The following is a 17,172-nucleotide window of genomic DNA, read 5'->3' as shown; positions in this document are numbered from 1 at the left end:
CTTTCAATGGCCGTACAAGTATAAAAAGAAATTAACCGCTGATAATAGTTAAACATTGACAATAAACAGTCATAACGCGACATTTGAAGTCACATTGGAGCATTGCTAACGGTCATACCAAAGTTAATAGTAAAGGATAGAAAGTAAACACGGTCATACAAGTGTAAATATAAGCTCACCACTGTTGAAACTATACATGAAGACAATGAATGGTCATAATTGTAATAGCAAAAGCGTAACGCAGGTAACAGGGGTCTCGAACTCAATTTACTTGGGGGCCACTGGAGCTAGGGTCTGGGTGAGACTGGGCCACATCAGGTTTTCCATTTATGAAAAACAGAAAAATATACAAACTTTTTTTCAGTGCTTTGGTTCCGATTTTCTACAAGAAAAGCGCTGATAAAACATTCCACTGTTCCCAAATATCTTAATTTTTATTTTTCTGCACAAAATAAGATGAAAAATAAACAAATCAAGAATAAAGGAAATCAATCAATCAGTAATAAATAAATATAATAATAATAATAAAACAGCAAATAATAAAAACTTAAGAAACCACATATAGTTGGTGGGTGGACAAATTATTTTTTTCAGATTAAAATGAACAAAGCATTATTAGAGCCTTGTAGACATGACAAAACACGACTATAGTCATATTTATACTCTTTTTATTTACAACATATTGCAGGGTCTTGAGACACATGCTAACTCGCAAACTAGAGCGCTAGCGACCTAAACGGTAGCCTTCAAGTTATTTCCTTTAAACTTAAATAGCCAAAAACTTACCACTTCCACACGGATAGGGAGGATAACTATTAACAGTTATTTAACCTTTAACATGAACATTAGTCAAACGTAATAATTTTTTCTGGGTACATGATACCATACAGCATCCATATCAAACTTGCGCGGGCTGCACTAACATTAGACTTTCATATCAAGGAGGGGGCCTCAAACTAGTGTTTTTAAGTCCCCTGTTCTATACTGTCTTTCGAGCATAACAACAAATACGTCATGCAGAAGCAAATCAATCTCCTCCACCCAACCCTGTCTCTCTCACACCAACTACCCTCATGTCCTCCTCTTTGGTCTTCCTCTACGCCTCCTACCTGGCAGCATCCTTCTACCAATATATTCACTATTTCTCCTCTGGACATGTCCCAACCATCTCAGTCTGGTCTCTCTGACTTTATCTCCAAGGCCTCTAACATGTAATGTCCCTCTGATGTACTCCTTCCTGATCATATCCATCCTGGTCACTCCCAATGGGAACCTCAGCATCCTCATCTCTGCTATCTCCAGTTCTGCTTCCTGTCTTTTATGTGTTTTAATATTTAATAATAACTGTAAACAGAACAGAAACACAACAAACAGTCATAACTGGAACAGCAAAGTCGCTTTTTAACTGTCCCACAGGTGTGAAAAGAAGGTAACCGCTGATAATAGTCCGACACAAAACAACAATGAAGGTGTCTGCAATATTTGAAGTGGCATTTTAACGTTAACAAGTGTAAAAAGAAGTTAGGCACTGTTAATAGTATGCATAGAAACAACAGTCATAGTCAAGTGGGTAGTTTTAACATCTTTAACTGTAAAAAGTAGTGAACCACTTATGATACCACAATGGCAAAAAAAAGCACATGATGCAGCATTTCATCTCTTTATTACCTCGTTACTTTTACTTGCTTTTAATTCCTGATTGTGGGTCTTACCCGAGCTAAAAGCCCCCGTCTTTTTGTCGGCTGGATGTGTCAATCTTTCAAACAACGGCTGGCCTGGCACCCAGAGGTGACAGGCGGGGTATCAGCTGTATCACCCCCCGCCCCCCGCCCAGGGCGACGGATGTCCTCGGCAGCATCGCTAACGACGGGGCATCCCTGTGAACCGCCCTCCAGCTTTTTGCACTGTCATGGACGCCGTCTCCTCCGCCGTGCCGCCTCCCACAGCGACACAGGTGGAGACACGAGGATCATAGCAGCGTCTGGCAGTCATGTGACTTTAATTAGATACGACTGCTCCCCCCCACCCACACACCTACCCAGCTCTGGGTGACAGATATTCCGATCGTCACATGTGGCCCGTTTGTGTAGAGACGCTAACAACTACTCTGCTCCTCCTCCTCCTCCTCCTTTTCACAGTCCTGCTCCTCACTCATAAACACACAGCAGCCGTAAATGTTCATGTCTATCTGCAAAGGTTGGAATTGAGTTCCGTTTTTTCACACCTCATTAACCTAATTCCTCAAAGGACCCGGCAATTAAATGGTCTTGGATGAGGCGCTTTCACACATTTTCGTGTACGACAATACGCACGCGACACCTGCTGCCCCGCTTGTTGATGTGAGACCCCACCCTCACTGTTTCCCACCGGACTGCCATCTCCATGCTAGCAAAATATTATTTTTCCCCATTTTTATGTTTCTCATATCACGACTTTTAAAAAGAGTACATACATACATACACAGACAGTCCCATTATAATGTGTTCATGAGTGACCGTGAACCGGGATGTAAAACAATAAAAAGGTCCGCCACAGATACAGTAGGAATGTATTGGAAACACAGACCCTCTAACCAACACGCTGTAAAGGTCCCTCATGTTTTTTTGTCTAAGCACATTTCCTCGCCCCCAGGAAGTGAGCAGGAAGAGTATCCGCGACCCGGTGCTGACCCACCGCAATGTCACTCCGGCTCATGACATCACACGACTACTGCCGGCATCTTTGTCACTTTCTCTCGGCAACTGCGGAACGAGACATCGCCTAAAGTCCAGAGGGGTCACTTTCTGCTGCCGAGCCCCGTTTTTAAGGCGGAGCGGCAGGCCCGGGCAGTGTTGTCCGAGCAGTATCGCGGGGCCGCTGCCACCTTTTATCGAGCTCGGGGACGCCTGATGGCCGTCACCTTGGCCTAAACTAAAAATCACATCACGGGACAGAGATGGCTGACATTTCTGTGAGTTTGTCAGAAGTCGTCCAGTAAAGCGAGAGGTAGTATGGACTGCCGCCGGACCCGCTGCTCGGCTTCAAACAGAAGCCATCACAGGTCAGCCGGGCCGTAACGTTCATGAGTGTCACAAACGTTCCAGCGTGCGGTTTCAAGGTCACCGATCCCTGGAGCGCCCAGAGCCGAGAGTGAACGCCCCATTAGGAGAATCACTCTCCGCCGTGTGACACGCTCGCACCTACGCATACCTTGGAAGACGCCGTCATAGCCATTTCTAACACACGCACGAGTGACAGCGTTGGGTCTTGTCACCGTATCTTGGAGTCGTAGTCCGGCATAGATGTCAAGGATTGTCGGATGGGATTCTCACATCACATTCCGCTCGCTCCTGTCATCCCGCCACAAATGTGGACACATTGACTCGCACTTAATAGGATTTTAGGTCTTCTTCTCCGGTCCTTTAACAGCTGACCCAATCTTGTAGACCACTTCTAACCCACAGAAACACTGTGTTGACACTTTATACCAAGATGGAAACCCAATCCACAGCAGAATTTATCCTTCCTAAGCAGACTGTGCTGGGAAGGTGCAGTATCGTCCTGGAGGCGTTGTTGACATTGTTTACATTGTTTGCTTACTCTGATTCCGGCGCAGCAGAGTGCTGCTTAAACATGCATGAACAAACGCCTTGTGTGCAGCAGTCATCGACTCTCCTCCACTCATGCTGGCCGGTCATTGCAGGACACCGCTGTTTTTTTCCTCCACACATATGGAACCTTTATGTTCTGGAGGAAAATACATACAAAGTACATGTACTGTTTGTTACATAAGAAAATACATGGAGGCCGACACTGTTTTTGTAACAGAGGCGGGATGCCGTCTTTGTTTAAGTGCGCTTTACAGTGAACTATGACGGTTAACAGACGTACTAAAAAACACAATTATTGCATGAATTATGTAAGACTAGTGTTTAAACACGCATTTAAACACCTTAACTCATTCAAAACCAGCCATTTTTTAAAAAGACAACAGATTTTCACGGCACACAGAATATTGTGTTCCACGGCTATATAAACATGGAACCTACTAAAAGGAAGACCAGACTCCAGTATTTCATCTGAAAATTTTTTTTTTTTTGAGTGTACCTTTTTTCGTTCTTTAGTAATCACCAGTAGAACATAAGTAGATTTCAGGAAAATATCAGTTCCCAACTAAAAAGAAAACAGCAAAACAGTAAATTGTGAAAAGATACATTTCAAGCACTTTATACTAAATATCTATACCACAACATAAACAACGTTAGCATTCTGGACTTTGGAGCGGACAACTCGGGTTCGAATCTTCTCTCGTAAGCATTATCGGTATTCGTCAGGAAGGGCATCTGCAATTTAAAGGGCTCAAGCCAAAAATCTGTATGCGGATCAAAAAGATCTGCTGTGGCGACTGCGTAATCAGGAAAAAGAACACCATGAACTATTTACAATTTTCTCTCACTTCCTCCTTCCTGTCATGTGTGATTCTTCAGTTCTTTTTGCCTCCCGCTCAAAAAAAAAAGGTAAAGACAGTATAGATACGTTGTTGTGAACTGGACGTTTGGGATTCTAAAACATCTAAACACGTCTTTGGTTAATTACATTATGAGTAATTGGTTCCAGACTCAACTCGTGAATTTCTGCAAAGTAAGACTCAATATTAGTACATTAGCATTCTGACTACATTTATAGGTCAGAAAAGGAGAAAAAACATAATGGGTCCCCTTTAAATGTCTTATGTTTTCTTATTATGTCAACTGTATTGCGTAATAAGATTGTAAAAGTTACTATAGGGGTGTTATTTCAGGTCTAGAGGGCTCTAATTATGTTAAAGCATCCATAAAGACTTGTAGGATGACAGCAATGTCTTTTAGCACAACAAGAAGGGCCTTAAACGTCACACCCCGGTCCAGGCATTGCAGGATGTGCTTTCGTGGAGCCACCGTGCCACCTGAAATTCATGGGTTGGCTTCGTGTGACTGACAGGACAAAAACGAGGCTGAAATGTGCGAAAGGGGCTAATGAGAGGCTGTCCAACCTGCCAAAGTTTCTTCTTCTCACTTGATCTTGATGTTATTTTTGTCGCCTTGTGGCTCGTGTCTTTGTGACTCATCCTGCCGTCTTCATTTTCGTCTCCTCGTCTTCTCTTTTTGGAGTAGTCCTCCTTGAGAGCACACAGAGACATTTTGTCTTTGCAGCACGCCTGATTGAGCCCCATGCCGCCCTAAACGCACAAGAGGCTTGTTTGTCAAGCTTCATTAAGTCACCTTCCTCTTTTACGCCGAGGTGACTCATCCAGCGCGGCCGCTCGCCCCGTCTTTCTTCCCGTCCATCTCCGGCCGCTTGTCCCTCAGCGCTAGCGCGGGAGCCGGGCCCGGCACAGACCAGACGCAGGCTGAATCAGATGGGCAGTAAATTTAGCCGCTGCGAGTTCATCCTGCCAGGTCATAAATCGCGTGCAGCCTCTGTGAAGTGCAGCCTGCCTCCTGTCAGCCTCGCTTGGCCTCCAAAAACACACACACACACACACACACACACACAAAGAGAAGGTGTAAAACGTGTGTTGGTTTAGTCAGAGGAGAGATTACACTTAGCAGCGTGCCACCGCACATTTGCAGCACAGAGTTAGTCTCCTGTTTTTAATGGGGGTATTTTATTATCGGATGCGGGAAATCGGTGATGCAAGTTTTAATGTGTTACGCAATCGCGGGCGGTTTTAACATCACGCCGGAGAAGGGAGGACCAAAAAAAAAAAAAAAAGTCTGCAGACGCGAGCCGGAGAGAGTTTGAATGTCGGCACGTATGAATCATCCAGAAGTGGAGCTGTAATTCCAAACATTTGCCGGGTGCAACGCCTCGGCCTCGCACGGAAGAATACCAGATTCGTTTTCTTTTAGTAAATGCCTCATTATGATCCCGTCTTCATGTACATCTGCTTGATTGTTGCTCTTAAATGGTGCCTATCCTATATTATACTATACGAGATCGTCGTTGAATGGCAAACACAACCAGTAACACCATTCTGCTAGTTTGACGTTTTGTAATTATTAGATGAGAATCAGCTCTGGCAACCTTTCCCCTTCTCTCTTCGATTGCCGTTGTTCACTTGTAACACAATCCGTGTTTAATCCCTGAATATGCATCACACACCATTTCAAGCACCGCCGAGCAAAGTGTGAAATTGAGGAAAAAACAATATCTGTGAAGCAGAAAGACAGAAACATGTAAAAATGGTAATAATAATAATAATAGTGCTAAACGTAGGGTGTACATTTTAGCTGTACTATCACCTATTTACCTATACATACACCTATGTATTATTATGTATTATTATGTATTTACCTCCATGTGCAATATTAAGGGCTCTAAATGCAATATACTAAGTTCTATGAGAATAATTTCCATAATGCCTCATATTAACTCACTAGCAAGATCTCAGTGTATAGACTGGTCATATATCTCATCTCGTTTCATATTATCTACATACTGTATTGTATATAACTCTGGGAAAAACTGTTGATTTTGTTAATACTTGGGTTGTTTATATTGTTTATATTTCTATATTGTGTATTTTGTACTGCTTAACTGATTCTGTACTCTTGCTGCTGTGCAATGCAAATTTCCCCACTGAGGGACGAAGAAAGGCATATCTTATCTTATCTTATCTTATCTTTATTACTTGACTTGTCGGTCAATGAGATTTTTGGAGAAAAGCCATGATTGGCTAATGTATAGGGATCCGCCATATGTATGATTGTACTTCTGTTCTCCGTCAAAGTGGCATGTGATGACATTGGTGAACTTTGACCTCATCCCTGTCAGATTCATAAATGGTCTGGTCTGAGAACTAATATTTGTCCCCTACTGGGGTCCAAAAAGGCCCTGAAATGTTCAGGATAGGACCCCTTTAAGAGTTGCGAGGTGAATCACAGTGGAAATGAGCTAAATTTCCCTCCCGATTACCCAGTTGGAAGCTTTTAGCTTCTTGTTACATGCTTTGTTTGCCGACACGGGCAAAAAAGCTGTCAGACGTCGTTTAGCGTCTCAGCGAGTCCAAACGGACGCTGCAGGCTTCGCTCGCCGTGGCAGGAAGTGGAAAAGGCTTACAAGAAATAAATAAAGGGGTGGGAGCTGAGGGGGGGGGGGGCTACAGTTGATTCTCCGCTCCCCCCCACCACCACCACCACCACTACCACCCCTCCAGTTCAGCGAGTGTCTGTCTGACCTACATTCACTTTACGTCATCTGCCTAGACATTTCTTTAGCCTTGTGGGCAAACACTTAGAGAAATGTATGAGAGAGGGAAAAAAAAGGCGTACATATGCTGGAATACATCACGCACACACACGAGCAGACATATACAGCCCTCTAGTGGCGGAGGGCATGCATCTGCCCCCCCACCACCCCCACCCCACCCCCCAACACGGGAGGGCATCCGTGTCCTAAACCATCTGTGGCGCAAACGCCAGGATGTCACCTGATGACGCTCGGCTAGAGTGAATCCAGGTCAGAATCTCTGCGTTTTTGTCTTGTGCGTAGTGTACTCGTCACGATGGCCCCCAGGAAGTGTGCGGCGGCGGCGGCGGCAGAATCACATGCTCTACTTAAGCTAAACAAGGCCAAGGTATTCCCACAAGTGGAAATGCAGACGCGGATGCTTTAGTGCGGTCGGGCCCGCTCTCATGATGCACATGCAATTCCTCCTCCTCGCCAACCAGCATGAAAGATCCCAGCATCCTGGCACGGCGGACGTTGTTTACACACTAACGCCGCCGCGGGAATTCTGGTTTTAGGTCCGTTACAGTCTCCAATCAGAGGGCGGGGAGAGGAGGATGCATGTTGCTTTTCATGAACTCCAGCCCTTCCAGGAGCACTTTGAAGAAGCAGACATGTTTGTAAACACTTGTGCAGTGCCTCCAGTCTGGCAGCAGACCTCCTGGCCTCCACCATCTTACTGGCTGCGGGCCGAAAGACACGAGAAGGTGACCCCTCGACTCCACGCCGCAGTGTTTCAACCCCGTCCAAAATGTCAATATGCTGATAGCTCGTGAATTATGCGTGAAATATTCAAGTAGTTTCACTTCCCCCATGTGATGCAAAAGTGACTTTTTAATGATGTTTGCTACACGTCTTAAAATGAATCATTACTGTCAGTCAGTCATTTGCAGACATAGGAGCTATAAGTTGGATTGTTTTCATTCATTCATTCATTTTCTATCGCTTTTCCTCACGAGGGTCACGGGGGTGCTGGAGCCTATCCCAGCTGTCTTCGGGCGAGAGGCAGGGTACACCCTGGACTGGTGGCCAGCCAATCACAGGGCACATATAGACAAACAACCATTCACACTCACATTCATACCTATGGACAATTTGGAGTCGCCAATTAACCTAGCATGTTTTTGGAATGTGGGAGGAAACCCACGCATGCACGGGGAGAACATGCAAACTCCACACAGAGATGGAATTGAACCCTGGTCTCCTAGCTGTGAGGTCTGCGCGCTAACCACTCGACCGCCGTGCCGCCCGAGTTTGATTGTTTTGTTTTTCCTAAACTAAGTGGCCAACCTTTTTTGGTGGGGGGGCTAAAGTGCCTTAAAAACAAAGTCATACCCAGAATAAATGTGCAAGAGTGAAGCTGTCCTTCAACTACTTGGAGTAAAGACTTGGCAGAGGTGTGAAGTTGAGGTATAGACTCGAGTCACTATTTTGATGACTTTGGACTCGACTCTGCAATATCATCAAAGACTTGAACGCCGCTTAGACCTTGGCATCAATGACTCGGGACTCTGGAAAATACTTTTTAATATTTTTTTGTGAGTGTGTTGAGCAAAATGTGTCCCCCATTCAAAGCATTCAAGTAATGATTGTTATGCAGGAGAACATATTTTACCACAGAATCTTTCACAGTGAATGCATCTGTTTACATCCAATTAAGTGTAAGAACAAATGAGGGTGTGGTAACTATCTGTGAGTGTCAGACTGCTAGAAAGTGGTTAAAATGGCATTTTATTTTGGTAAACACTAAACAGCGGTTACGACTTGTACGGATTTGAAAATTTCAAGTCCGACTTTTGACTTGCTTCGACTCGTCTTGTCTTGAGACATGACTTGAACTTGCATGTGTTGACTTGTGATGAAAGACTTGAGACTTGCAAAACACTGTGGTATTGACTGTACTTTACTTCAGTGTCTTCAAGGCGCGGTTCCTTTTGTATTTTAGGTTTGCCGTTATTTATCCAGAAAAATGTACTGTAAATTATTTTGGTGACCAGACTCACCTAGCCCTGTTTCAAATTTGGCAGTGATACTACAACAATGGAGTATTTGACGCTGGGATTTTGAAAATTAGGATCAGGCGTTCCAAAGGTGTTCCCTTGGTCACACTTGGTTAAAATGTTCACTAAGTCTATGTAAACAAAGGCTTCCTGAAACTGGGTCCAATATTTTTGTAGTTAAAACACTTTTTGAAAACTTGTTGATGACCTTCTAAATATGTTTTTAACATTTTTAGACATGGAATAAGACCTTAACATTCCTATTACCAAATATGGTAGACATGATTCGGGAAAATAAGACATAAGACTTAAGTGTTCATGTGTGTTGCTGTAAATGTCTTTCTTAGGGGAGCTGAGTGGGTGGCGGACAGGAAGTGATGTTGGAGGTTCAGAGTTGCATTTTAGTTTGACATGGGTTGTTCCGGGCAATCAGGTCTGGTGCTTGTGTGTCTTACCCAACATTACAGTGTACTACATATCATCACGACATCTTTCAATGTCTTCTGAATGCTTTATATTTGAAAATGTGTCATTTAGGGGAAAGTACGTAAAATAATGGGATGTGTCCAACTACAAAACATGCATGATTTTTTTTTTTTTTTCGATTAGCCAAGTGAAGCCGCAAAATTGGAAGCGTGACGTGCCGAGGGGGTTACTGTAAATCAATGTTTGTAGAATTGCTGCATCACGATAATATCGTATCTCAAGTCAGTGTACAATTCCATGCTGGGCTGCATTCCGCTCATCAGCATGCAGAAACCAAATGTCTGGGCGCTCGGGTTTACCTCGGCCGAGCGGTCACACAAGCCTTCCTCTCACGAACATCAGAACCCGGCAGCGCGTCTGCCAGGCGGGCCCGTGACGCAGCGCAGTGTTGCCACACAGCCCGAGTCGTGTTTGGAAACACTGAGGCGGCACGCTGCCACAGCGGGGGGCCAGGGGGGGGCGGCCGCTCAAGCGTGGTGTCTTTAGCTCAGCCAAGCGTGCAGAGAGAGAGAGGAGAGATCCAGGAAAGGCGAGAAAGGGAGGCGGCCATTGATCACATGATGTATTCATTGGCTGCTCTGGTTATTCCTGGAATATCAGGATAACAAATGGCATCTCCTGCAGAGATAAAGAAGAGAGATGACAGAGCAGTCAGAAGCAACTGTGCAACCCACCGCCAACCCCCCCCACCACCCCGCCACCCCCCACCAGCGGGCTGCCTGCCCAGTTGTCTGGCGGCAGAAAGCCTGCAGTCATCACAAAGTGGAAATATTTACTGCTCACACTTCCATGGATGGGGAGGGGGGGGGGGGCTGAGGGCGTCTGGAAGATGAGCGACTTTGCGATGGGAGCGCAGCGCTAATCACTTTCTGCTTCCAAGGCAACATGAGGACACAACATCACAAGGACCCATCTCACTTTTTGACATGAGCACAGGCGGTTCTCATGTTCTGTTTGATGGATCCGTACGCACTCACCGTACGCAGGAATCCTGTTTTGATCTGGCAAATCTTAAGTAAGTTTGATCGTATGTAGAATTACTACAGCTTCTGCTTGGATGTTGAACTACGATGATCTAATCACTAGCGCTAACGAGTGTAGGTAGCATCGCAAGGTTTATAGTGCGTCTTTCTGTCTAAATATCCCATGTTACTGCATGGACACCTTTTGGCTTAGTGCGGCTTTATGTACAAAAATTGTCCATCCATTCATCTTTTATGCAGCTTATACTCACTAGGGTTGATGGATGTGCTGGAGCCTATCCCAGCTGACTTCAGGTGAGAGGCGGGGCACAGCCAGCCAATCACAGGGCACATATAGACAACATTCACATTCATACCTATGGACAATTTGGAGTCCAAAGATAAAGTTGCTGAGTCGGGCTTCTGTACAACCACAGTCAGGGTGTTTTCGCCAGGATTTAGCATCCCAGCTGAACTTCTCTGTTCGGACATTTGTTAGGCTCTCAGACGCACTGAACAGGAAGTGACTCTTCATGAGGATGTGTGTGTGTGTGTGTGTGCAGAACACCCTGGAGACGTGCACCATCTGCAGCAAGCCCATCATGGAGCGCATCCTGCGGGCCACAGGCAAAGCCTACCACCCTCATTGCTTCACCTGCGTGGTCTGCCACCGCAGCCTGGATGGCGTCCCCTTCACCGTGGACGCCTCCAACCACATCCACTGCATCGAGGACTTCCACAAGTACGACCTTATTTGTCATTTTCCAGCCGTTTTCATCGACTTTGAACGTAAACTGATGGGTGGAATGGCTTTTGTTGACACGCGGCTTCACCCTCTGTGATGTAATGTAAGCTTGTGGTGGAGATTAATAGGCCTTTTATAGAAGGAGTGAGTGGGTGTCCACCGTGGACCCAGTATGCCTCACTACTACTGTATGAAGCCATCAAAGCACACAGTGTTTCATGTTGGATTTCATTACAATTATCTATTATGTAATTGACATTGTACATTAAATATGTACAATTCAATGTAATTATATGTACATTAAATATAAACTATTTTTTAATATTTTAATCCTTTTTTTCAGTAACGTAAATACATATAAAATGTTTAAAATTATTTCTAGCATTTTTTTCCTGTACAGTTATTTGATGATTTAATTTTATTGGATTATTCAGTTTCATAAATGAATAATTCTTTCACGATTTAAAAAAATCCAAATATTTCAGGATTTAATAATGAAAATTCCTAAATATTATTAAATCAATCTTACTATATAAAATGTATCATTGTGATGTAATTATAAAACACTTGAACTTAAACTATTTTTTAATATTTTAATCCTTTTTTCAGTAACGTAAATACATATAAAATGTTTCAAATTATTTCTAGCATTTTTTTCCTGTACAGTTATTTGATGATTTAATTTTATTGGATTATTCAGTTTCATAAATAAATCATTTTTTCACGATTTAAAAAGTCCAAATATTTCAGGATTTAATAATGAAAATATTAAATATTAATATTAAAATATTATTAAATAAATCTTACGATATAAAATGTATCATTGTGATGTAATTATGAAACACTTATTTCAATATGCAGTTGTTAATTATTGTAATAATAAGGGTAAAACACTTCACAACTTTATTATCAAACACAAATATGTGTTAAAAATAACAATTTTCTTAGTGTAAACTTGTGAATTTGCATCAAAAGATAATTGTTATTATAATGACATCATAAAGAAATTGTGTAATATGTTGTGTATATCATGGTGTTTTTGTCTGATGATGCTAGCTTTGTTTGTTTGGGGGGTTTTGACAGGAAGTTTGCCCCCCGCTGCTGCATGTGCTCAGAGCCCATCATGCCGGCCCCAGGCCAGGAGGAGACGGTCCGCATCGTGGCGCTGGACCGGGACTTCCATGTGCAGTGTTACCGCTGTGAGGTGGGTGGCTATGAGGCTCATGATTATTAGCAGCCGTGGGTGCAAAATGCTATGCTATTGCTAATACATTCATTTTCATACCATGTTTCCAGTTGTCCTCATTAGGGTCACGGTTTGAGAGGCGGGGTACACCCTGGACTGGTCATTTACAATTTATGTCATAACAATTCGAATACATTTATTATTATCCTATTTCCTGCAGCGTTGCAGCCTTGAATGCAGCATCCGTACCTAGGATGTGCGTGTGTGTGTGTGTGTGCATGCGAGTGCGGGGCGTGAATCAGACTGAGTCATGTGATTTTTAGCCGTCAGCGCCACAGTGACACACATTAGAAACCCAAGCACTAAAACTATTGGGCAAAACTCAATGCTGACATTTCAACTAACACTCAATTACTCACATCAACCTACACTGGAACACAGCCTGTTTCATACATAAATATGTAAATATGAACATATGATGTAAACCTGGTGGATTAGCGATACATGAAATATGATGTATGTATGGTACATTATTGGTACACTGAGTGAGACGAGGCTGCTGACATTGGAGGTAACGGTATTGGTGAGGATGTCGTGTACGAGCTGATGTTGCGTTTGTGTGCTGCAGGATTGCGGTTCTTTGCTGTCGGAGGGCGACAATCAGGGCTGCTACCCTCTGGATGGACACGTCCTCTGCAAGAACTGCAACACGGGACGCATCCAGGCGCTGACCGCCAAGGCCACCACTGACCTCTGAACGACCCCGCCCACCACTGTGACCGACCAATGCCCACGCGCTTATGTCCCTACGCTCGCTTGCACGCTAGCTAGCTCTTCATCTCACCGATGAACATTCAGCTGTGAGATGGGTTTTTTTTTACGCTTAGCATCGCTTCATCGCTCGCTACAGTAAGCTAGCTTAGCACAATTAGGCATCTCTTCCGTTCTTCATGCTAGGCTAGGCTAAGCCACCAAGTGAATGGCTGCCATCTTTTCTCAATAGCAATAAATTCGCCTCAAATTGCTTTAACTTAACGTGTGACAATTCCAACAATTCATTGTTTCTGAACATCGTAAATATTCAAGTTATCCATTAGCATCATGCTATAGCATTAGCGCCTCATCATTGATTAATATTATGCAACTTCTTTATTCCACTTTAACGCAACTAACTAGCGTCGTGCAAAGGCTGACGCGTACGTATGAGATGGCTATGCAATTTTTTTTTTCAAACTTTAATTGCATTGACACTTTAAAAGACATTTTACTGCTTAAGGAAATATGTTAGCTGTCCTTACCGCTTAGCGCTAAAGCTGTTGGTACGCGTCGACCTTTTGTGCTCCGTCTTCAGTATTTTTGGTCGACTTTTAATGTTTTGTTTTGATGGGTGTCAAAGGGACCGCGAGACTTGTTTGGGCTCGCAAAATGATGTTAGCCGTCGCTAGTTAGCCACGCATTTTTAATGTTAATGTGAAAGGAAAATAACATATAATCAATCAACGATGCCGGAGAGTTTTGTTACCAGGATGGCATCACATGTTTTTTTTGTTTTTGTTTTTTGTCAGTATGTCACGCTGAAAAAAATATACTCATAAAAATGCGGTATAACTAAGTTTTGCAACAGAAAAAAATTGTGTGTTTACTTGAGACGAGACTATTAGCTTGTTTAGCTGTCTTTAAATTAGATATATTTTATATATGATACTGGCATGTCATTATCAGATAATATGATAATATGAATTACTCTGCTAAAAGCATCAAGAAAGTAATTATATTGTAAAAAAAAAAAAAAAGGTTAATGAGTTTTTTTCCTTCTTTAAATGATATTATTAGCCGCCAGTCTTTGCACATTCAAGTGCCTTTGCCGAACAAACTTGGTGCTTTCTTTGACCAAAGTAAACAAACAAAATGGCCGCCTGACGCTGACGCTTTGAAAAGTGAAACATCTGGTTTTGATTTTTGTTTGGTTTACTTCTTTCAATAAAAACAACTTTGCAAATGCATCACGTGGCTTTGGCTTTTTTTGACGTTTTCGTCAAAGACAGGCTTTGCTACACATCTTAAAATGGAACTATGCCAGCTATCCGACGTGGGAGCTTTAATTTTGATCATTTAGTTTTTCTTCAGCGAATATGCTAACCGAGTGTGATGTTAAAGTGTAACGTTGGCACTTTAGCTCACATTGCTATGCTAGAGTTGCTAACTTCATTTGTTTGTCATAATAATAATAGACATCAAAGATGTATATTTATGAAAAAACTTCTCAGTGGTATTTGATGTTTGAGGTTCCAACTGTGATTATTTACAAGCTAGCAAAATGTCACACTTTAGAAGCGTGACTGGTGACGCATGTGAGACGTATTTTGTTATAAATTTTGACGTTTTGTGCGTCTTTCGAATCTTAATTAAGAATAATGGCTTTTTGTCAGGGTTACTTTAAATGAAAACCACTTTGCAACTGTACCTAGGATGTTAAAATGTTAAAATGTAATGTTAGCACGTTAGCATCAGATGGTTATGCTAGTGTTGCTAACGATCGTTAACGTGACGTTGTTGCATGTGATATATGGCATCTATTATGTTGTACAGTGCAGAGTCCACACTATGTTTATAGGAGACACATGCCCAAAAACTAAGCTCATTAGCATTAAAGCTACACGCAGACATACAGTAAATTACTAAAAGCACGTTTAAAGTGTCTCAATTCCACATGACTATTGTGCTACCCCTGGCATATAAAATACTCCAATATGGAACCTTAAATTGCCTATTTTCTATTTGTTTTTGTGCGTTGGTCTTTGGTTTATGTGTGCTGCTAAACTGAAGATGTTTGCGTGCGAGCATGGTGCGCATTTCCTGGTCATTTTTTTTTTTTCCTTCGCTCAACACGCCGGAGGCCCGAGTGCACGAGTGAGTGTGTGTTTGTATGTGTGCTTGTTTGTGTGCGTGCCCGCCTGCAGCGCTGACTTGCTTTAGTGTGCATAAATCTGTTGTTTACAAACAAATTGATGAGTGATGGGCCCCCCGGCCAACACGCTGCTCCTCTGCATAAATGTCCCGCCATGACTCTCTGCGGGCTTTTTTTTCTTTTTGGTTTTTTTGTCTTGTCCTCTTGAAACGTCTTGTTGTAATACGCCTGATGATGTCCTGAATTATTTAGCAGGAAGCAAGAAGGTCGGCGATCATCCTAATGTTTAAATCAAGCTGTCATATTTACATCACATTACAATGCACACTCTTATTGCTGACTTCAACTCACCACATTTGCATTCATTTCTTTCTCTGTGTGTGCGTGTCTCCCTGAGTCAAAGCAGTGATGTAAGCATTGAGTCACTGTTGCCTCACTACACCTTGTTGTATACTCGTTGTGTACTTGTGTGTGTTTCACATTGATTAATGAATGCGTCGCCTTTCAGCCATTCATATTTGCTCTGCTTGTTAAAACGTTTCAACATGGGTGTCCAAATGTTTACCCACCAGGGGCCACATCGCCACAAATCCAAGGATGCAAATTTGATATTTTGTAAAGTAACTTATGTCGAGGCGGCACGGCGGTCGAGTGGTTAGCGCGCAGACCTCACAGCTAGGAGGACCAGGGTTCAAATCCACCCTCGGTCATCTCTGTGTGGAGTTTGCATGTTCTCCCCGTGCATGCGTGGGTTTTCTCCGCGTACTCCGGTTTCCTCCCACATTCCAAAAACATGCTAGGTTAATTGGCCACTCCAAATTGTCCATAGGTATGAATGTGAGTGTGAATGGTTGTTTGTCTATATGTGCCCTGTGATTGGCTGGTGACCAGTCCAGGGTGTACCCCGCCTCTCGCCCGAAGACAGCTGGAATAGGCTCCAGCACCCCCCGATATGATATGCTTTTATTAGTCCCACAAGGGGAAATTTCAGATTTCCTTTTCATCCGCCCATACATATCCAACATACTATATAGTAAGGGAAGGGCTGGACAGGACAGGAGGAACGGGAACAACAAGAGGAGAGGAGGGGGAAAATACAATTCCAAACTGAGCTCCTACAAAGGAGCAGAGTGTAGGACTGTTAAAAAACCTCAGCATACATTTGCACAAGTAAGCCCATTTTTACCAACATGAACGGGAAGGTCGAGATCCCAGCGCGGCCTGCAGCCAATTACGGCACAAGCTGGGGGGTGGATTGGGGGGGGGGGGGGGGGGGTATAGCGGCGGATGTCCATGAAGAAATATTATAGGGTCAGAGCGTCCCGCTGCAGCAATCTTTGGGAGAAGTTGTTGTCACAACGGGCGGCACGGTGGTCTAGGGGTTAGCGCGCAGACCTCACAGCTAGGAGACCAGGGTTCAATCCCACCCTCGGGCATCTCTGTGTGGAGTTTGCATGTTCTCCCCGTGCATGCGTGGGTTTTCTCCGGGTACTCCGGTTTCCTCCCACATTCCAAAAACATGCTAGGTTAATTGGCCACTCCAAATTGTCCATAGGGGTGAATGTGAGTGTAAATGGTTGTTTGTCTATATGTGCCCTGTGATTGGCTGGCGACCAGTCCAGGGTGTACCCCGCCTT

At 43.5% G+C, this 17,172-nt stretch overlaps 1 protein-coding gene across 2 annotated transcripts in view; it reads left to right on the top strand.

Annotated features, from left to right (window-relative positions):
* The window catches only part of lpp (LIM domain containing preferred translocation partner in lipoma), a 150,789-nt gene extending 136,159 nt beyond the window's left edge, over window positions 1-14,630 (top strand). For both annotated transcript variants that reach the window (XM_058072881.1, XM_058072880.1), the window contains exons 9-11: window positions 11,260-11,438; window positions 12,525-12,645; window positions 13,256-14,630. In XM_058072881.1, coding sequence (XP_057928864.1) covers window positions 11,260-11,438; window positions 12,525-12,645; window positions 13,256-13,384 — 429 coding nt within the window. In that variant the 3' untranslated portion in view covers window positions 13,385-14,630. The remainder of the gene's footprint in view (window positions 1-11,259; window positions 11,439-12,524; window positions 12,646-13,255) is intronic.
* Window positions 14,631-17,172: the final 2,542 nt, after the last annotated feature.

Source organism: Doryrhamphus excisus, chromosome 5 (genome assembly GCF_030265055.1).
Source record: "Doryrhamphus excisus isolate RoL2022-K1 chromosome 5, RoL_Dexc_1.0, whole genome shotgun sequence".
NCBI lineage: Eukaryota > Metazoa > Chordata > Actinopteri > Syngnathiformes > Syngnathidae > Doryrhamphus > Doryrhamphus excisus.
This window is presented reverse-complemented; position numbering and strand designations above follow the sequence as displayed.